The sequence below is a fragment of the Bombina bombina genome, chromosome 1, assembly GCF_027579735.1.
Source record: "Bombina bombina isolate aBomBom1 chromosome 1, aBomBom1.pri, whole genome shotgun sequence".
NCBI lineage: Eukaryota > Metazoa > Chordata > Amphibia > Anura > Bombinatoridae > Bombina > Bombina bombina.
In genome coordinates, this window is record NC_069499.1 from 1320043669 (window position 1) to 1320067707 (window position 24039).

The 24039-nt window shown below is 36.9% G+C and overlaps 1 protein-coding gene across 1 annotated transcript in view; it reads left to right on the forward strand.

Moving 5' to 3' along the window:
• Positions 1–21160, forward strand: part of LOC128664541 (histamine H3 receptor-like) — a 221910-nt gene extending 200750 nt beyond the window's left edge. Inside the window, exon 5 of the mRNA XM_053719362.1 lies at positions 20270–21160. Within this exon, the coding sequence (XP_053575337.1) occupies positions 20270–21160 (891 nt within the window). The remainder of the gene's footprint in view (positions 1–20269) is intronic.
• Positions 21161–24039: the final 2879 nt, after the last annotated feature.

The window sequence follows — 24039 nt, forward strand, 5'->3', positions numbered from 1 at the left end:
TGGTCGTCTTTCAGCCTTTCTTACCTTGGCCATGTCTCTGAGTATTGCACACCTTGTGCTTTTGGGCACTCCAATGATGTTGCAGCTCTGAAATATGGCCAAACTGGTGGCAAGTGGCATCTTGGCAGCTGCACGCTTGACTTTTCTCAGTTCATGGGCAGTTATTTTGCGCCTTGGTTTTTCCACACGCTTCTTGCGACCCTGTTGACTATTTTGAATGAAACGCTTGATTGTTCGATGATCACGCTTCAGAAGCTTTGCAATTTTAAGAGTGCTGCATCCCTCTGCAAGATATCTCACTATTTTTGACTTTTCTGAGCCTGTCAAGTCCTTCTTTTGACCCATTTTGCCAAAGGAAAGGAAGTTGCCTAATAATTATGCACACCTGATATAGGGTGTTGATGTCATTAGACCACACCCCTTCTCATTACAGAGATGCACATCACCTAATATGCTTAATTGGTAGTAGGCTTTCGAGCCTATACAGCTTGGAGTAAGACAATATGCATAAAGAGGATGATGTGGTCAAAATACTCATTTGCCTAATAATTCTGCCACCAGTTAGGCCATATTTCAGAGCTGCAACATCACTGGAGTGCCCAAAAGCACAAGGTGTGCAATACTCAGAGACATGGCCAAGGTAAGAAAGGCTGAAAGACGACCACCACTGAACAAGACACACAAGCTGAAATGTGAAGACTGGGCCAAGAAATATCTCAAGACTGATTTTTCAAAGGTTTTATGGACTGATGAAATGAGAGTGAGTCTTGATGGGCCAGATGTATGGGCCCGTGGCTGGATTGGTAAAGGGCAGAGAGCTACAGTCCGACTCAGACGCCAGCAAGGTGGAGGTGGAGTACTGGTTTGGGCTGGTATCATCAAAGATGAGCTTGTGGGGCCTTTTCGGGTTGAGGATGGAGTCAAGCTCAACTCCCAGTCCTACTGCCAGTTTCTGGAAGACACCTTCTTCAAGCAGTGGTACAGGAAGAAGTCTGCATCCTTCAAGAAAAACATGATTTTCATGCAGGACAATGCTCCATCACACGCGTCCAAGTACTCCACAGCGTGGCTGGCAAGAAAGGGTATAAAAGAAGAAAATCTAATGACATGGCCTCCTTGTTCACCTGATCTGAACCCCATTGAGAACCTGTGGTCCATCATCAAATGTGAGATTTGCAAGGAGGGAAAACAGTACACCTCTCTGAACAGTGTCTGGGAGGCTGTGGTTGCTGCTGCACGCAATGTTGATGGTGAACAGATCAAAACACTGACAGAATCCATGGATGGCAGGCTTTTGAGTGCCCTTGCAAAGAAAGGTGGCTATATTGGTCACTGATTTGTTTTTGTTTTGTTTTTGAATGTCAGAAATATATATTTGTGAATGTTGAGATGTTATATTGGTTTCACTGGTAAAAATAAATAATTGAAATGGGTATATATTTGTTTTTTGTTAAGTTGCCTAATAATTATGCACAGTAATAGTCACCTGCACACACAGATATCCCCCTAAAATAGCTATAACTAAAAACAAACTAAAAACTTCTTCCAAAACTATTCAGCTTTGATATTAATGAGTTTTTTGGGTTCATTGAGAACATGGTTGTTGTTCAATAATAAAATTAATCCTCAAAAATACAACTCGCCTAATAATTCTGCACTCCCTGTATATATATATATATATATATATATATATATATATATATATATATATATATATATATATATATATATATATATATTATAATGTTAATGTAATATATATATATATATATATACCTATATATCTATAGGAATAAATATACAGGTATAGGTATATGCAGGTATATATAGAAATATTTAGTTATACTGAGTTGAATAGATACCTAGAAAAGAAAGCCTCTTTCACATTTGCATATATGATAGATACAAAATAAAATAATATCAATCTTATGTGAATATGAACATTCAAAAATTAAAATGTAACTTTTATTTATAAAGTTAAAAAGTTTCCATTGTCAACGGACCTAGTACAGAAAGTAATCAATAATACTTTGCTGAATAATTATAAGTAACTATTAAATGGAGAAATTCTAATATAAATTTTCATGAGAACGGATAGGCATGTGCACTTTTTTGCCTTATAGCCTATCAGGTCTGCCCTATGCCCTAATATTACAAATGATTCATTTTTCCCTTATTTTAAATAAGTAATCAGTGAGTCTGCGATAATACAAACAAGCATGGTTAAAAGCACAATGCTGTGGCTACTAAATGTAATAATCAGTGTAGCACTTAATTTAAACTGGCATTTTAAAGATAGATTTAATGTAAAGCATGCATTAGGAGTTTGTTTGTATCTACTGATTATCCCTTTGTTTGTATCTATGCATTAGAAGTGTAAGCATTGGAGTTTCATCTCTCAAAGTTTAACCTGTAAGCCCCCCCCCCCCTGAACAAGCATTATGTGGAACATGCGTCAGGGGTGCCAGCACGGGAGTTTTGTCTCCCAATTTTTAATCTGCATGCTGCTAAATCTACATACATATATTTATGTTTGAGTGCCACTGATATAATCAGTACTTTGTATGAATGTTGGTTTAGCAAAGCATTAAAATAATTAGCTCCCGGATTGAAGGAGCTTAGTCACAGCTAGGTTTGTGCATAAAATGTAAAAAGTGGTATAATTGATATGGGACAATGAATGGGCTATTTTAGCCACCCTCGACTACTTAGTAAAAACGATACAACCTAACTAACAGATGGCTAGTGAAAGTATTTAAAATGCCAGCATAAATTAAGTGCGACTCTGATTTTTACATTTAATAGCTACAGCATTGTGCTTTAAGCCATGCTTGTTTGTATTATCACAGACTCACTAATTACTTGTTTGAAATGAATAATTTGTAATATTAGGACAGACCTGAAAGGCTATATGGCAAAAAATTGCACGTGCCTGTCCGTTCTCATGAAAATTTATAATATTAGAATTTCTCCCTTTAATAGTTACTTATAATTATGCAGTGAAGTATTACTGATTATTTTCTGTACTATGTCCATTGACATAAATAGTTACATTTTAATTTAGAATGTTCATATTCCCATAAGATTGATATGATTTTATTTCTTATCTATCATATATGCAAATGCGAAAGAGACTTTCTTTTCAAAGTATCTATTCAACTTAGTATAACTAAGTAACTCTTCAATTGCGGTCTTTCACACCTCTGGCTTTTTGTTAAGGCCACATGATACATTAAACACATTATTCACCCCATTGGTTATAAGCTAATTAAATATATAGACATATGTATTTGCAGTAAAAAACTAAATTTATGCTTACCTGATAAATTTATTTATTTCTGGATATACAAATTTGTTATAAAACAAGGTGCTGCACTCCACTCCTGTGATTTGGTATATATTTGTGTACATATGTATTTATGTGTTTTACTATATATTTACTGCACATATTTAACATTCCTATGTTCTTCACATACAGGACAATGTTATTTCTTTCCTAAGATATGGTGAGTTCACAACATTATCATTTACTGTTGGGAATATCACTCTTGGCCAGCAGGAGGAGGGAAAGAGCACCACAGCCAAGCTGTTGAGTTTCACCCCCCTTCCCACAAACCACAGACATTCGACTGAAGGGAAATGAAGAAAAGGGAGTAAAACAAAGGTGTAGAGGTGCCTGAGGCTTAGACAAAAAATAACTGCCTTAAAATAAAGGGCTTGGTCGTAGACTCACCATATCTGGAAATAAATAAATTTATCAGGTAAGCATACATTTTGTTTTCTTTCCTAAGATATGGTGAGTCCACAATGTCATCATTTACTGCCGGGAACCAATACCCAAGCTAGAGGACACAGATGACTAGGGAGGGACAAGACAGGCAGACCTAAACAGAAGGCACACCGCTTGAAGAACCTTTCTCCCAAAAGAAACCTCAGCTGAGAAACCTCGGCCGAAGCAAAAGATCAAATTTGTAAAATTTGAAAAAGTACGTAGAGAGGACCAAGTTGCAACCTTGCAAACTGTTTCACAGAATCTTCATTTTTTGAAAACACAAGAATAGGCGACAGCTTTCGTGGAATAAGCCGTAATTCTCTCAGGAGGCTGTGGCTAGCAGTCTTATAAGCAAAACAAAATATACTTCTCAACCAGAGAGAAGAGACGTAGCAGTAGTTTCCTGACCTTTATGTTTTCTAGAGAAACAAACAAACAGGGCAGAGGACTGGCAAAAATACTTAGTCGCCTGTACATAAAATTTTAAAGCACGCACAACATTCAGATTGTGCAACAAACGTTCCTTATGAGAAGAAGGATTAGGACATAGAAAAGGAACAACAATTTCCTGATTAATATTTCCATCAGAAACCACTTTAGGAAGAAATCCCAACTTCGTACAAAGAACCGCCTTATCAGCATGAAAAATAAGATAAAGCAGATCACACTACAAAGCCGAGAGTTCAGAGACTCTCTGAGCAGAAGATATAGTAATAAGAAACAAAACCTTCCAAGATAGCAACTTAAAATCTATGGAATGCAATGGCTCAAACAGAGCCTGCTGCAAAACTTAAAGAACAAGGTTAAAACTCCAAGGAAGAGCAATAGACTTAAACACAGGCCTAAGTCTGACCAAGGCCTGACAAAAAGATTGAACATCTGGCACAACCGCCAGATGCTTGAGTATCAGACCTTCTCCAGACCTTCCTGGAGAAAAGACAAAATCCTAGGAATCCTGACTCTACTCAAAAAGTAGCCCTTGGATTCACACCAATAAGGATATTTTTGCCATATCTTATGGTAAATCTGTCTGGTAACAGGCTTGTGAGCCTGAATCATGGTCTCAATGACTGACTCAGAAAAACTGTGCTTAGACAGAACTAAGCATTCAATCACCAAGCAGTCAGCTTCAGAGAAACAAGATTTGGGTGAAAGAAAGGGCCCTGAATCAGAAGTCCTTCCTCGGCGGCAATCTCCCAGATGGAAGAGACGACATCTCCACTAGGTCTGCATATTAGATCCTACAAGGCCATGCAGGGGCTATTAGAATCACCGATGCTCTCTCCTATTTAATTTGAGCAATGACTCATGAAAGGAGAGCAAACAGAGGAAACAGGTATGCCCATCTGAAATAATAAGGGACCGCCAGAGCATCTATCAGAGCGGCCTGTGGATCTCTTGACATTGAACCATACCTTGGAAGCTTGGCACTCTGCTGAGACACCATCAGATTCAGCTCCGGCACCCCCCTTTGAGCATTAAGCTGGAGAACACCTCCAAAGTGCCCACTCCCAGGATGGAAAATCTGGCTGCTCCGGAAATCCGCTTCCCAGTTGGCCACTTCTGGAATGTGGATGGCAGATAGATAGCAATTGTGAGCTTCCACCAAATGAGCAATCCGAGCCACCTCTTTCATGGCTACAGAACTCCTAGTTCCTTCCTGGTGGTTTATGTTAGTCATTAAAGTTATTTTGTCGGACTGGAACCTGATAAACCAGGCTAAGGACAACTGAGGCCAAGCCATCAGAGCATTGTAAATCGCTCTCAAATCCAAGATGTTTATGGGGAAAACAGACACCTCCCGAGTCTATAGTCCCTGTGCCTTTAACGAGTCCCAGACTGCTCCCCAGCCCAGCAGTGGTCCATGGTCACAATCACCCAGGAAGGTCTCCGAAAGCATGCTCTCTGAGACAGATGTTCCTGAGAAAACCACCCCAGGAGAGAGACTCTCGATGACTGATCTAGGTCTATCCTCTGAGACAGATCCACATGGTCCCCGTTCCATTGTCAGGGTTTTTTCCCTGCTTTGTTTGCCATGTGCTGCTGGCAGCCATGTTACTTACCTCTTACTGAATCTGGTGCAGAGTGTCTGATGCTGCTCATTTCCTGCACGCCCTCTTATGGCCGGACTGGTTTACATCCATGTGAGACAGGTGCCAGTCTCAGTATTGTGATGTCATCACTTATTTAAAGGGCCTCTGTTCAGTATGTTTTGCCCTTGCGTTGTCTCAGACCTGTTTGTGAGTTCCTGTTCCTGTGTATTACCTGGCTGTCTGATGTCCCTCCTGGTTCCTGACTCGGCTCGTCTGACTACTTGCTTTGGCTCCTGACTCAGCTCGTCTGACTACCAGCTCTGGCTTTGACTCCTGGCTTGTTATTTGACTTGTTGACATTTTATTATTTCTTTGTTATTAATAAAGGTGTGATTATTTTTGCACTTCTTGTCTCAGTCTGGCACCCTGACATCCATTGACTGGGCATGCATAACTGCAGAGCTCTCAAATGGAAATGAGCAAAAGGAATAATGTCCATGGCAGCAAGCATCAGACCAATTACCTCCATATATTAAGCCACTGATGGCCGAACTGCTGGATTACACTCACCTGAGGGCTTTTACTCTGACATCCTGAAGGACCCTTTCCATCCGTATAACAGAAAATTCTGCCAGACCAGGATCAAACAAGGTCTTACCCTAGTAAAGAGATGCCCTAAACTTAGACATAGAGGAATAATCCATTGACCAAGAGTTTAGCCATAATGCCCAATGGGCTAGCACAACAAAATCAGATATCTTGGCTTCCAGTCTGAGAAATTACATGGTAGCATCAGAAATAGAAGAATTGGTGAGCTTAAAAGCTAAATTCTGACCTGAATCTCCGCCAAATAAATCTCTACCAAAATTGAAACAGACAAGGCATTGCACCAAAAAGATGCCTCACTTGACACCGTAGCTTGTCCATTGATCCTTCAAGAGCAGCTATCCTATATAGGGATCGTAGTTCTCAGAGTAGAAATGCCCCCTTTTACTTTCAGGCACCGTGTGTCATGATATTTAATGGAGACAGTGAGGAAAAAAGGAATCCCTGACTTCTTCCATTCCTTTGACAAATCTCCTTGAATGATCTGAAACAGGAAAAAGTTCCACAGTGAAATCCTAATATGTATTAAGTCTACTAGATTTCATAGGGTTGACAATGACAGGAGTATTGATGTCGTCCAAGTAGCCAAAACCACCTATAACAATACATGAGATGTACAAGCATACATCTAAAGTTATGACTTCAGCATCAGATGAAGGAATAATACTGTCTGAATCTGAGATATCACCCCCAGAGACTACCGGCGAATCCTCCTCATCAACCTATGAGAAAGAGCAACCTGAGTAGCAACAGGTGGAACAGAAATCTTACTATCTGAATCTCTACTTTTCCTCTTGAGATTTCCCTTTAGTAAAGGAAAAGCAGATCATGCCACAGATATCGCTGAAGATACCTGGGCAGCAATTTCCGCCAGCAAAAAACTCCTCCAGTAGATTGAAAGGAACTGCAGGGCACTGCATGTGATGCCATGAGGGCTTGGAGTGCTTATGGAGAAAGCTGTATCATTGCCTAAAAAGCATCATCCTGAGAGACATGGGGCTCAGGAAAATAAGAAGGAATATTCCTTTAATTTGAACAGTTATTAGGAGAAACAAAATCTTATAATTCAAGGCCGAGCAGACGTATGTCCATAAGAAGCTCTTGCTCCGTGGAAAAAAATCACAGACACAAGCACAACAAATGAAACATTTGAAAAGTCCCTTTAAATGATATAAAATTGCTTAATCACAAGAACAGACCCCTGTTCTGAAATTAAAATAAAAATATATATTAAAAACTCTTTAATATTACATATACTGTCCCTTTAAGAAGTCATGTGAAACTATAAACAGTTGTCATACAGCTTTAAAAGGATCTATATAACCGTTGAAACACTTTATGTCCCAAACGGTTTAACAATACCTTAGAATCACAGCCCCTCAGAAAACTTCATCTCTGACAATCGGGAACAGAAGCCAAACTTCCCAGCTCCATTCTCCGATGGATAAGGGCAAAGTCACATGACCAGGCTTCAGCAACATGCTGAAATGGCGCCGCTCCAATATTTAGCTAAGAAGAAGGCAGAGTTATTTCAACAGGCGCACAAACAGTGCGCTCAAAATAAAAACTCCACGAATCCCCTTGTATTCAGAGTAAAACACAGAAAACACTGCTCCAACGAGGAGCGGAAGGCATTGAAGATATACATAAAATCGGCCTGAAACGAGAGCTGCACTTAAACAAAACGCACGCTTCCAGAGCCGACAGATTCTGAGATACTTTCTGTCTATTGCTGCGCCACAAAATCGCCCATTGCAGGGGCCATAAAAAAAAACACAATGCACAAGGCATGTTTAAAAAGGTTTCTGAAACCACTGTAGGACTGAGAATATGTAAAAATCCTGTCTCCAGAACTAATGTACATTTAGAAAAGACACATATAAGTGTGCAAGCATTAAGTACAAATAAAATGAGCGCCCAATATAACTGTTTAACCCCTTCATTACCAATAAACGGTTAACAGTCACTCTCACATAACCATGTCACATCAAGTGCCTGCACACTGCCTAAGAAATATCCTAACTAGGATATATAATGTCCTAATAAATGTCTGCAGTCTAAAATGCACAATCTCCTAAACTAGAAGACAAAAGGAACTTACCTGCATTTAGCCGTCTGGCAGGAGGACAGCTTATATGGTGTGAGAGGATGCCACTCCTCACAGAGACCTGTAGAAAAAAAGAAAGATCAGAGTAAACCTACTCTGGCTTTCTATAACATGGGCAGCAAATATGACAAGAAAACCCAGCAAGGTCCTGACTGCTTTAAAGCCATCACTACCCTACTGAAGAGATTAACGTGGAGTACGGCTAGACCCAATCCTTGAAAAAAATGGGAAGAACAGAGTCAACCTACTCTGGCTTTCTACTAGGTAAAATCTTGCTTGAAGCAAATTAAATCCTATTTTCTTCAGACATCAACCACCTCCTCCATGCACCAAGGCAAAGAAAATGTGTAGGTTTTGTGGGAAGGGGAGTGATTCTTAACAGCTTGGCTGTGGTGCTCTTTGCCTCCTCCTGCTAGCCAGGAGTGATATTCCCAACAGTAAATGATGATGTCGTGGACTCACCATATCTTAGGAAAGCAATAACATTGTCCTGTATATGAAGAACATAGGAATGTTAAATATGTGCAGTAAATATATAGTATAACACATAACTACATATGTACACACATATATAGAAAATCACAGGAGTGGAGTACAGCACCTTGTTTTATAACAAATTTGAAAATTCACCAGAGTGAAAGCATATCCCATAGGGCTTCTCCTGAACCCTAAGAAATCCACCAAAAAAGAAAAAGGGTGGATATGACAAGGTGTTTATTAGGGTGGTGTGCCCAGAAAAACAGAAATGTTTCGAGTCACACAGGACCCTTACTAAAGATAAAAGGTCCTGTGTGACTCGAAACATTGCTATTTTTCTGGGTACCCTACCCTAATAAATGAGCAAGTCTTTGCTATGAACAGAAGTGCTGCAGTCTTTTTCTTTTTTGGTGGTTTTCATTTTTGGTGCACACATATGCATACATTTATACCTACATACACATATATACACAATATAGTCCATTGCAGTCAAACACCTTGTCATATCCACCCTTTTTCTCCTATGGGATACGCTTGCACTCTGGGGAATTTTCAAATTTGTTAGAAAACAAGGTGCTGTACTCCCCTCCTGTGATTTTGTATGTATGTGTCTACATATGTAGCTATGTGTTATACTATGGGGCCTTTCTATCAAGCTCCGAATGGAGTTATGAAGCAGCGGTCACAAAGACCGCTGCTCCATAACCTGTCCGCCTGCTCTGAGCGGGCGGACAGACATCGCCGGAAATCAACTGGACATTGCTGGAAATCAACCCAATCGAGTACGAGTCGAGTGATTGACATCCCACTGCTGGCGGCCCATTGGCCACGAGTCTGCAGGGGGCGGCATTGCACCAGCAGCTCTTATGAGCTGCTGGTGTAATGCTGAATACGGAGAGCGTATTGCTCGCCGTATTCAAGAATATCTATTTATTTATATTTGTAAGTAACATGATTTGTCTTGCTTTTCTATTGAATATTAAACATAAAATCTTTATTTTACTATTGTTGCACAATGTCATGTCCAAATCAAACAACAAAAGAGTTAATACAGAGTTTTTTAAAGTGATATTTTATCATATTGCGTATGTATCTGCAGTGGTAAAACACATATTAAATTATACAGACTACTTGAAAATTTGTATTGTTTAAAAAGATAGATAACTGTGAAAAACTGTCAAAATGCACTGAGCTAAGGGGGCGGTCTTTGATGGCTTATAAATCAGTTTATGAACCTACTTAGTTTTAGCTTTCAACAAAGAATAACAAGAGAACAAAGCTAATTTGATGATAAAATGAAAATGGAAAGTTGTTTAAAATTGCTTGCCCTATCTGAATCATGAAAGTTTAATTTTGACTAGACCTTCCCTTTAAGCTAGAATCAGTAATGATTTTGAACTACACTGCCCCATTAAAATTGAGCCTATAGTAGGTACAAAGGATTGGAACTGAACGGCACTGGATTAGATAATATATTTTTCAGATCTGGCCCAGTTTTTTTTTTTATTACAGTCTGAACCTTGACATATGGATACCGTGTGCACATTACAGTAAGGCAGAATGGTAAATGTGATTTTAAAGGGACATAAAACTAGCCAAAATTCTTTTATTTTCTTGGTATCCTTTGTGGAAAAGCATGAAGGTAGGTTCAGGAGTGTGCACGTGTCTTTCAGCACTATATGGTAGCAGTTTTGCAAGAATGTTGTAAATTAGCTAGAGCACTAGAGGGCAGCACTTTATCCTGTTATGTAGTGTTCCAGTCATGTGCACGCTACCTATCTAGATATCTCTTCAACAAAGAATAACATAAGAACAAAGCAAATTTTATATTATGTTAATTGAAAACCTTTTTAAAATTGTCTCTGAATTGTGTAAAAACAGATTTGGGTTTCATATCCCTTTTAAAAGAATTTTTTTTTTAATGAATGCAGCAAAACCATCTCACTTGTATAGGATTCACTTGTAGGTGATAAGGCTTTACTACTTCCTACTAAAAAAATGTAATTTACAAACTACTGCTAGCTGAAGCATATACCTGTTTTTAAATATGTGTAGTTAAAAAAATGTAAATGGAAAAGAAACATGACTAGAATAAAAATAACCTAATAGTGCATAAAATATATTGACAAACTGTCGGCTAGATTTAGAGTTCTGCGGCCAAAGGGGTGCGTTAGCTACGCATGCTTTTTTTCCCCCACACCTTTTAAATACCGCTGGTATTTAGAGTTCACAGAATGGCTGTGTTAAGCTCCAAAAAAGGGAGCGTAGAGCATATTTACCACCACTGCAACTCTAAATACCAGCGTTGCTTACAGACGCGGCCAGCTTCAAAAATGTGCTCGTGCATGATTCCCCCATAGAAAACAATGGGGCAGTTTGAGCTGAAAAAAAACCTAACACCTGCAAAAAAGCAGCATTCAGCTCCTAACGCAGCCCCATTGTTTACTATGGGGAAACACTTCCTAAGTCTGCACCTAACACCCTAACATGTACCCCTGTTTAGATCAGCCAATAGAATGCGAGCTCAATCTGATTGGCTGATTGGATCAGCCAATCGGATTGAACTTGAATCTGATTGGCTGATTCCATCAGCCAATCAGAATATTCCTACCTTAATTCCGATTGGCTGATAGAATCCTATCAGCCAATCGGAATTCGAGGGACGCCATCTTGGATGACGTCATTTAAAGGAACCGTCATTCGGCGAGTACGCGTCGGTTGAAGAGGTTGGATCCACGTCGGCTGGGAAGAAGATGGCTCTGCTCCGCTCCGGAAGAAAGAAGATTGAAGATGGCGCTTGATAGAAGACTTCATCCCGATGATGGACTTCCGACTTCAGCCCGATGATGGAGTTCTTCAGCCGCCGCTTGGATCAAGACTTCGGACCCTCTTCTGGAGTGATCGGTGAACCTGGCATGGTGAAGATAAGGTAGGAAGATCTTCATGGGCTTAGTGTTAGGTTTATTTAAGGGGGGTTTGGGTTAGATTAGGGGTATGTGGGTGGTGGGTTGTAATGTTGGGGGGGGGTATTGTATGTTTTTATTTACAGGCAAAAGAGCTGAATTATTTGGGGCATGCCCCGCAAATGGCCCTTTTCAGGGCTGGTAAGGTAAAAGAGCTTTGAACTTTTTAAATTTAGAATAGGGTAGGGCATTTTTTTTATTTTGGGGGTCTTTGTTATTTTATTAGGGGGCTTAGAGTAGGTGAAATTAGTTTAAAATTGTTGTAATATTTTTCTAATGTTTGTAAATATTTTTTTATTTTTTGTAACTTAGTTCTTTTTTATTTTTTGTACTTTAGTTAGTTTATTTAATTATAGTTATTTGTAGGTATTGTATTTAATTAATTTATTGATAGTGTAGTGTTAGGTTTAATTGTAGATAATTGTAGGTATTTTATTTAATTAATTTATTGATAGTGTAGTGTTAGGTTTAATTGTAACTTAGGTTAGGATTTATTTTACAGGTAATTTTGTAATTATTTTAACTAGGTAGCTATTAAATAGTTATTAACTATTTAATAGCTATTGTACCTGGTTAAAATAAATACAAAGTTGCCTGTAAAATAAATATTAATCCTAAAATAGCTACAATATAATTATAATTTATATTGTAGCTATATTAGGGTTTATTTTACAGGTAAGTATTTAGTTTTAAATAGGATTAATTTATTTAATAAGAGTTAATTTATTTCGTTAGATAAAAATTATATTTAACTTAGGGGGGTGTTAGTGTTAGACTTAGCTTTAGGGGTTAAAAATTTATTAGAATAGCGGTGAGCTTCGGTCGCAGGTTAGGGGTTAATGTTTGAAGTTAGGTGTCGGCGATGTTAAGGAGGGCAGATTAGGGGTTAATACTATTTATTATAGGGTTATTGAGGCGGGAGTGAGGCGGATTAGGGGTTAATACATTTATTATAGTAGCGGTGCGGTTCGGTCGGCAGATTAGGGGTTAATAAGTGTAGGTAAGGTAGCAGCGACGTTGGGGGGGGGCAGATTAGGGGTTAATAAATATTATGTAGGTGTCGGCGATGTTAGGGGCAGCAGATTAGGGGTACATAGGGATAATGTAGCTGGCGGCGGTGTACGGAGCTGCAGATTAGGGGTTAAAAAAATTTAATAGAGTTGCGGCGGTGTGGGGGGGCCTCGGTTTAGGGGTACATAGGTAGTTTATGGGTGTTAGTGTACTTTAGAGCACAGTAGTTAAGAGCTTTATAAACCGGCGTTAGCCCAGAAAGCTCTTAACTCCTGTTTTTTTTTCTGCGGCTGGAGTTTTGTCGTTAGATTTCTAATGCTCACTTCAGCCAAGACTCTAAATACCGGCATTAGAAAGATCCCATTGAAAAGATAGGATACGCAAATGTTGTAGGGGGATCTGCGGTATGGAAAAGTTGCGGCTGCAAAGTGAGCGTTAGACCCTTTCCTGACTGACTCTAAATACCAGAGGGCGGTAAAAACCAGCGTTAGGAGCCTCTAACGCTGGTTTTGACGGCTACCGCCCAACTCTAAATCTAGCCGTGTGTTAATGGAAATAACTGAAGTAACACGTTATAAAGAATTCTGCTTGATTTACTAATTTCAGGGCATATTTTGGCTTATGCTAAGTATGCTTGTGCCTAGCACAGCAGGATTTAGGAGGCAGCAAATTTTAAGGGGGAGTTATTGATGCCTTCCTACCCATATACCTTCAAAATGTCTTACATGATTGAAAATGAGCAAAATGTTAAATAGCTATTTGAGTAAAAATTCTGTGCGTACTTTATGTGATATGCCATCCATACACATAATAAAGCAAGGACATGCTATCCACAAAATAAAGTTATCCTCAGTGTAAATAGAGAAAAGCCAACATAACTGATTTTATTTTTTTGTTAAACGTCATGAATATTAACACTTACATTGGGTATTGCTCACAGTATTCTTTTTTTCTCTACAGAAATTTGGTGGTGGAAGAAAAAAAAATAAATAAATAAATAAAATGCCCCAAACATAATTATTAGCATATAGCAGGAGAGGGTGGCTTGCTTTACACACAGGCTGCATATCATTTTAAAAATGGTGGTATGAAAAGAGTGACTCAAATGGGTACTTAGATTTATATATAAGGAGAAAAATTCAAGGGGAGGGGCATTAGCCCTCTCTCCCCCACCCTTCCATCTGGACACCCATGATCAGATATGGGGCCCGATTACAAGTGGATCGCTATTTAACGCTTTCGCTCGAGCATTAACTGTGCTAGAAGTAAGCTTTTTGCGCACGTCAGGTTGCGCTCATATTACAAGTTAAAAGTAAACTGCTTTTGCTTGCACGCTAACCCGGACGAGCATAACAAAAACAAACTTACATTATTGTGCACGCTGTAACCTATTCCCCCTCCATAGAAGTTAATGAAGCAAGAAATGTGTAAAAAAAAAACTAACCTGGACGGACATAAAAAAAACAAACTTAAAATATCGTGCACACGGTAACCTATTCCACCCATAGAAGTTATTAAAGCAAAAAAAGTGTAAAAAAATAAAATTAAAAATAACACCGTACTTGCGCACAAACCCAATCACATATTCTCAAGTGCAGAAACCCGACATGGCAATATGAATGTTTTACATTCCAATATTATTCACATAGAAGAATATGTTCTATTTTTTTACAAAAGATATATTTCTACATATATCTGATGGTATTTTGCTAAAATATATATCTATTTTTATATTTATATATATATATATATATATATATATATATATATATATATATATATATATATAAATAAATAAATTCATGACTGAAATAGGGCACTCACAGGTCTTTGCAAAAAAATATATTTTTATTTCATATATATGTCGACGTTTCGGCTCGCATGTTGAGCCTTCCTCAAGACAGTCTATAAAAATAGACATTTTATGCAAATCAATCTGACATGTTATAGTCACTATCACATGTAGACAGAATGCAAAATATAAATACAAACAACAAATGAAACAATTAATTAAACCCAGTTAGCCCCATATGCACCTTAAACAATGTGATTAAAAAATCAATACCTAGAGTGTTTTACAAGTCTAAGTATATAATAAAACAGCTTAGAATAGTTTAACACCAGCATTGCTAAACAAATACATTAACAATTGTTGCCTGTGTGATACAGCATCAATTTCAAACTATGTTATATTTACAAACTGCAACAGCGGTAGTTGCAAGGGATGCGATGCAACATTGTAACACTTTGAATCAAATAGAGCACCAGATGTAAACATGGACAATGGCCATCCCAGATAAGAATATTTTAAACACTATTGCATGGGCCAAACAGTTGGTAAATGCAACTGTAAACCAGCTAAGTTGACGACATTTGTGCAATACACCATAGTTACATCAATGTGACAAAGTATGTATCAAACATTAGATCAACTCTTAAAAACACATACCTTAGTTGCTATAAGCCAAAGCTTGTAATGCTGCTTTCCCTGAATAATCTAATACAGTACGGGGTTTCCCTGTTAAAATACCCACTCTGCGGGTTCACATCATAGTACGTGATGCATGTAAAAGGGGTGTGTCATATTGACCGATGGAAAGGGAGGCACTACCTAATCGTAGTAAATACCTGGCTGTCAGGCAAAATATACAGCTATACAACAGGAAACCACGGGATGGTGAATATGTATAATCAGATTGATATAATATGAGACCTGTTTTATATAATACGCAAGTTACTAGGATGGAAGGCAACTCAAGCATACCGGGAACCTAATCAAAACCGATGACTTATTAAATATTGAGTATTAACAACACTAGCAGAATATATTAAATTAACTATTAGATAACCATAAAGTTAACTAGATGTATGTATTTCCCAATCTGAATCATTAAAGTTTAATTTTGACTAGACCTTCCCTTTAAGCTAGAATCAGTAATGATTTTGAACTACACTGCCCCATTAAACTTGAGCCTATAGTAGGTACAAAGGATTGGAACTTAACAGTACTGGATTAGATAATATATTTTTCAGCTCTGGCCAAGTTTTGTTTTATTACAGTCTGAACCTTGACATGTGGATACTGTGTGCACATTACAGTAAGGCAGAATGTTAAATGTGACGTAAAACTCCCCAAAAATCTTTAATTTTCTTGGTATCCTTTGTGGAAAAGCATGACGGTAAGTTGAGTAGTGTGCACGTGTCTTTCAGTACTATATGGTAGCAGTTTTGCAAGAATTTTATACATTAGCAAGAGCACTAGATGGCAGCACTTTTTCCTGTTATGTAGTGTTCCAGACATGTGCACGCTACCTATCTAGATATCTCTTCAACAAAGAATAACATAAGTTTGCAACACTTTGCTAAAATTCCAGAGTTATCCCCCCCCCCCCCGCTTAAATTTGGAATTCTAAAATCCAAGCTCTTATGGGTCATATGGAATAATACTGATCCGAGGACAAACAGTGTCAATTTGTGAATATGAGGGATAAGTTTTTAGCCAGGGGCTACAAATTGAAGGATATAATGAGTATTTGGAACAATATGTTACATCTTGATCAGGAATCAGTTATTTCCAACAGGAGTGTGAAGGCTGTAAATCCTAAAACTATGAATTTCATTACAACATACACTCCAGCTAGTAATATAGTCAAAAATTCACTGGCAAAAAATTAATTCATTTTATCTCAGGATCCCACGTTGCCATTCAAGGAGACTAAACCACCGTGAATGATGTATAAAAAAAATAAAAGCATAAGGTCCCTAATAGTGCAGCATGATATCTATTGTGATACCTGTACTTAGTTAACTAGCACCAAGATGGGTTGCTTTAAGTGCAGAAGTTGTGTCACCTGCAACACTATGTTGACAGGTGATCGATTCTCGCATCCCTATATGATCAAACAATTTACAATCTGAATAGACACATGCACCTCTGATTTTCTGGTATATATCATCATTTGCCTGTGTGGCAAGTATTATGTTGGCAAGACCTGCACCCCATTCAGAGAGTGTCTTGCCAACCACAAGAGTGCTATCAGGTCAGCTTATAGAAACCTTGACAGTGATCAGCTAGTGGCACACCATTTTGTCCATCATGGACATTCTGTCGCCATGATAAGAACTATGGTCATAGATCACATTCCCCCCTTGAGAAAAGGTGGCAAAAGAAATGAAGAATTATTAAAAAGAGAAGCCATGTGGATACATAAACTAGGGACAATGCACCCTAAAAGACTTAATACACATTTTATTTGATTTATCTTTATTTTATTAGGGGTCCAATGCCTATGTATGTTGTGGTTGACACAGTTTTGACTTTTGGGCGTATGTAGTTGTTCAAGCATCAAATACCTTTGGGACTCCCTAGGGACTCAATTGCCTTTTTCATATTCATTTTCTTAAATTCATTTTGCCATGTCTCGAACTTTGAATGCACTGTTGCATTTAACAGCTCATATTACACCCTGAATTTGGCTGGTCCCATGGCTTGGGCAATACATACATCTAGTTAACTTTATGCTTATCTAATAGTTTGTTTTATATATTCTACTAGTGTTGTTAATACTCAATATTTAATAAGTCATCGGGTTTTAATTAGGTTCCTGGTATACTTGAGTTGCCTTCCATCCTAGTGACTTGTGAATTATTTCAAAGCAGGTCTCTACATAATATATCAATCTGATTATTCACATTCACCATCCCGTGGTTTCCTGTTGTATAGCTGTATATGTCGCTATTATTGAGCAATGACGGTGTGGTTGAAAAACAAGGGGTTACGGGCCTTTTGCCTGACATCCAGGTATTTACTACGATTACGTAGTGCCTCCCTTTCCATCGGTCAATATGACACACCCCTTTTACATGCATCACGTACTATGATGTGAACCGCAGAGTGGGTATTTTAACAGGGAAACCCCATACTGTATTAGATTACTCAGCGAAAGCAGCATTACAAGCTTTGGCTTATAGAAACTAAGGTATGTGTTTTTAAGAGTTGATCTAATGTTTGATACATACTTTGTCACATTGATGTACCTATGGTGTATTGCACAAATGTCGTCAACTTAGCTGGTTTACAGTTGCATTTACCAACTGTTTGGCCCATGCAATAGTGTTTAAAATATTCTTATCTGGGATGGCCATTGTCCATGTTTACATCTGGTGCTCTATTTGATTCAAAGTGTTGCAATGTTGCATCGCATCCCTTGCAACTACCGCTGTTGCAGTTTGTAAATATAACATAGTCTGAAATTGATGCTGTATCACACAGGCAACAATTGTTAATGTATATTTTTAAGCAATTCTGCTGTTAAACTATTCTAAGCTGTTTTATTATATACTTTTACTTGTAAAACACTCTAGGTATTGAATTTTTAATCACATTGTTTAAGGTGCATATAGAGTTAACTGGGTTTAATTAATTGTTTCATTTGTTGTTTGTATTTATATTTTGCATTCTGTCTACATGTGATAGTGACTATAACAAGTTAGATTGATTTGTATAAAATTTCTATTTTTATAGGCTGTCTTGAGGAAGGCTCAACATGCAAGCCAAAACATTGACATATATATGAAATAAAAATATATTTTTTTACAAAGAACTGTGAGTGCCCTCTTTCAGTCATGAATTTCTATTTTACATTTTGGGGAGACACCCAGGCATGGAAGTTTCTACATTGGAGTGAGTGCATAATTCTGATGGATTTATATATATAAGTAGATGAAAACATATTTATGCAATATTTGTTTTTAATAAATTGTTATACTGTGTATATATACACAGGTATATATATATATGGAAATATATATATAATAAAACTTAGAACAAATTCAGCTATGTGCAGAACATTGGCATGTGAAATATTTACAGTATATACACAGTATAACAATTTATTAAAAACGAATATTGCATAAATAGGTTTTCATCTACTTAACTGCAAATGGCTTCAATGCACTTATAAATACATGTGTACACACATATAGACATACAGTATATATATGTTTTTATATATATATATATATATATATATATATATATATATATATATATATATATATATATATATATATATGTGTGTGTGTGTATCTGTATGCATTTTTTCCTAAAACTTGAGAACTCAACTCTTGAGCTGTTATAACTTTTTTGTGCAATTTTTTTTTTAAATAATTTTTACTAGATGCAGTAATTATGAGTGCAGCAGTACTTTGTAGTGTATTCTTATGTGTTTTGTAAAACTTTTTTGTTTTGTGAAACAGTTAACCAGAGCTCTGAGGTCACACTCACCCGATGTGCATTAACTTCAATTGCCCTCAAGCCATTGCGCTTACTTTCAACTTGTTGTAATACGAGCACAAAAACCTACACGTGCAAACAGCCGTGATAAACCCCTAATTGTTAGCGCTCTACTAGTAATCTAGCCCATAATTAGCTCCTTTAGTTATCATTTGGACCCTAAAGTTGGATACTAGACCTCTTAATCACTACTGTTATTTTGGAAAGTTTATGGTGTGCCACTTCCTTTGTTACATTTGAGTCACATCCCTCCCTTCACCCCATAAGAAAAAAGTATCACTGACTCAATGCACAGAAAAAAACTGTTCCTTCATTTGTCATGTTTTATATATTTCTCTGCTGTTTTAACAGGAAAATATAGTAGCAGCAACAATTCATTTTTTCAGTTTATTGTTATTTCTTTTATAACTACCAGTTGTTAAATTTAGAAATGAAATATGATCTACCTCACTGGGATTAGTTTACTAAGTAATGGGTGAACAAGTGCAGAAAGAGTAGGGCCTGTTAATTATCCCAGACAAACAAGTTTGGTGTAGTTTAATTCCACCAGCTCTGAGGAAGTTGTAGTCTAAAAAACTGCAGTTTCTTAACTCACACGAGTTAGGCTGCACCTATTGGGCTCCCAAACTGCATGTGCATCTTAATCAATGGAATCTTAATCTTTATATTCTACTCAATGTTTCAATAAAAACAGGGTGAAAATGAGCTTACTAGACTAGAGCTCTTCAGTTATCTATAACACTTGAGTGGTTTCTTCTAAAAAAAAAAAATTCTGGAGTACCCTGGATGAGGAGAGATAAATTCATCACATTTACTGAACAGCTGACTATGTCCCTTATGCTTTAGGTCATGCATCTGAAAAATCTGGTGTATTATTTGATTCTAAGGACTGGAACTGTACAGCCCCAAACTAGAATTTGCCAAATAGCTCTGTCAACATTGTTTATTTATGTAACAGGTTTATAAATTAATTAATTCATTTTCTAACTCTTTTGGTTTGTGTAGGTATCTTACAGAGCTCAGAAAGGAATGACCAGGAATACAGTGTTGAAAATGATAGCCGTTTGGATTGCAGCCTTTCTTCTTTATGGTCCAGCTATCATCAGTTGGGAATACATTGCAAGAACAAGTATCTTGCCTGAAGGAGAATGCTATGTTGAATTTTATTACAACTGGTACTTTCTAATGATAGCATCCACAGTTGAATTCTTCACACCATTTATCAGTGTTACATATTTTAATTTAAGTATCTATATTAATATTAAAAAAAGGACTATGATGAGAAACGAAGAGCTGGCTCAAGGTCAGGAGCACTGTGAGATGAGCTTCCATGGAAAAAAGAAAGAGACCTTGATATTTTTTGTCAAACCTGCGGAAAGATGTCATGGAGATACTAGAAAACTGAACTCTTGCCTCACACCAACAAGACCGTCTGTTGCAGGACATACCACCAAGAAACTTGAAGGACAAACTGTTGATCTCAATATAAGTCAAGATCTGCCACCATTACAAGTTGAGGTCCAGTCAAATCGACCTCAGGACTGCTTTTATAAAACAGTGGAGAATGCATGCAGTAATATTAGAACAGATATGGCCAGTAGCATTGCAAACCGTTTTAGGCTATCTCGAGACAAGAGGGTAGCCAAGTCTTTGGCCATTATAGTTTGTGTGTTTGGATTATGCTGGGCTCCATACACACTATTAATGATCATCAGGGCAGCGTGCCATGGCAGCTGTGTCCAGCATTATCTCTATGAGATCTCATTTTGGCTCCTGTGGTTGAATTCTTCAATTAACCCTGTCTTGTACCCTTTGTGTCATATGAGCTTCAGGAAAGCTTTTATGAAACTACTTTGCCCAGGAAAAGTAAAAATTCATCCTCATTTTTATTTGTAATGAAAAATTACAGATTGATGTACGTTAAAAAATGAGGTTTAGTTACATTCATGTTCATTGATAAAAACTTTATATTTATATAAATGAGTAATTTGTTTGAGTAACAAATTCTCAAGAGATAACGGAAACCATCCAGTGAACAAAATCATTAATAAACTATTGCAGATACAGTAGACACAGCTGCCAAGTGTCACTGCTAAATACATGTATGAAATGGTGTTATTAAATCTTGATGTTCGTATCTGTATCTCTTTAGCTTCCTGGATCTAATGAATGTGCCTCTTTGTTCATTGGTTTAATACACCATGTGCTTGTAGCACTTATGATTTTCTGCAATGTGTAAATGAATATTTGTTGTAAAAACACAACATGAATGTAGAACAATGTATGTTCACAATCAGAGGAAAATTAATATTTTACAAAAAGGGCTTTAAGGCAACTGTGCTCACCTAATGTGAAATTTTGTCCTACATTTATTTAATGCAACTTATGAACACTTTGGAAACAGTTTTGCATCTGGAGAAGGAGATATCTAATATAATATAGCCACAATAAATAGAAAGGGGACATTATGCACATTGACAAGTGTATTGTGTATGTTATTAAGAATTGCCTGTAGCAAATACCCATTACAACAAATGCACAGGAAATAGGAATTTCATTAGATGCAAAGAAATATGAGTCCTTTCTCCAAACCTTAGTAATACATGAAAATATTTGAAAAAATATATCAACAATTTTTAAATATTGTATTATGGCGAAAAGAAAAGTTCAAGAAAAAAATATAAAAATTGTGTATTAAATAAAATAATATTATATAATTATACATAGTATGCATTAGTTATATTGGGAATAATAATAATATATATATTCTTCTCATTAATTCTAATTTGGGGAAAAACTAATTTGTCTTCAATTTGTTTTTATTGATTTATTTATTGCAAGAAAAGGAACTTTTAAAAATGGCATTTATATAAACATTCAAAACAGATAATATGCAAAGTGAGCACAGCATTCTTCCATTAAAGGGACAATCTACTTCAGAATTGTTATTGTTTAAAAAGATAGATAATCCCTTTATTACCCATTCCCCAGCTTTGCATAACCAACACAGTTATATTAATATACTTTTTACCTCTGATTACTTTGTATATAAGCCTCTGAAGACTGCCCCCTTAATTCAATTCTTTTGACAGACTTGCAGTTTAGTGCCCTCTCATAAGTAACTCCACTGGCATGAGCACCATGTTATCTATATGGCACACCTGAAATAATGCCCTCTAGCTGTTAAAAACTGTCAAATGCATTCAGATAAGCAGCAGCCTTCAAGGGCTTAGAAATGAGTATATGAGCCTACCTAAGTTGAGCTTTCAACTAATAATACCAAGAGAACAAAGCAAATTTAATTATAAAAGTAAATTGAAAAGTTGTTTAAAATTGCATGCCCTATCTGAATGAAAGTTGATTTTTAAATAGACTGTCCCTTTAAGTCAGTGTGAATAGTAACATGCAAATGTAATTGTAAATGTGTGTCTAGCCATAGTTAATGCATTTTGAAAGGTGCACATCATTTTAAAAATGTAATAATCATTTTTTTCCTATGAATTTGAATATATCTGTCACTGTCAGAAACAAACAACCTCTCCCAAAGGCAAACAACAAATCAAAATAGGATTTACGTTACTTTTTTTTTTTTTTATGAGAAAGCTGTGATACCATGGGCTATAAATATGTAAAATGCGTAACATAGCAGACATATGACACAAGAAATCCAATCTAAAGTAATGGAAAAATAGTGTTACCTGAGATGTCTCTGTGAGGATGTGTACATATGTCTGTGTGTTTTCTCTGGGTGTCTCTGTGAGGGTGTGTGTATGTCTGTGCATTTTCTGTGGGTGTCTCTGTGAGAGAGTGTGTATGTCTTTGTGTGTTTTCTGTGGATGTCTCAGTGAGGGTGTGTGTGTATGTATGTCTTTGTGTGTTTTATGTGGTTGTCTCTCTGTGTGTTTTCTGTGGGTTTCTCTGTGTGTGTGTGTTTGTGTGTGTGTGTATGTTTTTGTGTGTTTTCTGAAGATGTCTCTGTCAGTGTTTCCTTGGGTGTATGTGCAGGTTTTTGTTTGAGTTTGTGTGTATGTGTCCATTGTCTGTTCCTTTTTAGGACATTCTGACCTTACTACTAATTATTCACATCTTTCTACAGACTTTGTGACTAATTAGATCTTTCTGGACGTCACCAATCCACCATTTAACCTTTAAATTATTGTCTAAACAGTTCAGGGCCCTTCCTTTCAGCCACTGCATGCTGTTGTCATCATTTAGTTGGCATCTTCCTTGACAAATAAATAATCAGAACTCTATATTTTGTTTTGTAAATCTCATTTTTGGACATAACTGTAATCTATCTCATTACTTGTCAGGTCAATGTAAACAAGTGCTGAGTGTCTGTTTGGGTGTCTGTGTCTGAGTGTGTTTGTGTGTTCCTGTGCATGTCTGCTAGAGTGTCTATATGTGAATCCTTATGTGTGAGTGTGTGTTTCCGTTTATGAGTTTATCTGTGTGTTTCTGTGTTTATGTGTTATCACCTTTACAACATTTCCAAGTTTGACTACACTTAAGAATAAAGTGCATATAGGTTTTAGTCACTTGGTCAAAAATTGCACGTCAAAGGGGGGGCCTGATCAATGGTTAAGTCAGGGGCCCCAAAATTTCTAGTGGTGTATATATATATATATATATATATATATATATATATATATGGAGCCCTTTCCACTTGAATACCTAAAAATAAGAAAAACCTTTTATTATTTTATTTATTATTATCTTTATTAGGGAAAAAAATATTCTTCTTTCTTTTCATTTCTTAATATGTATTTCTTTTA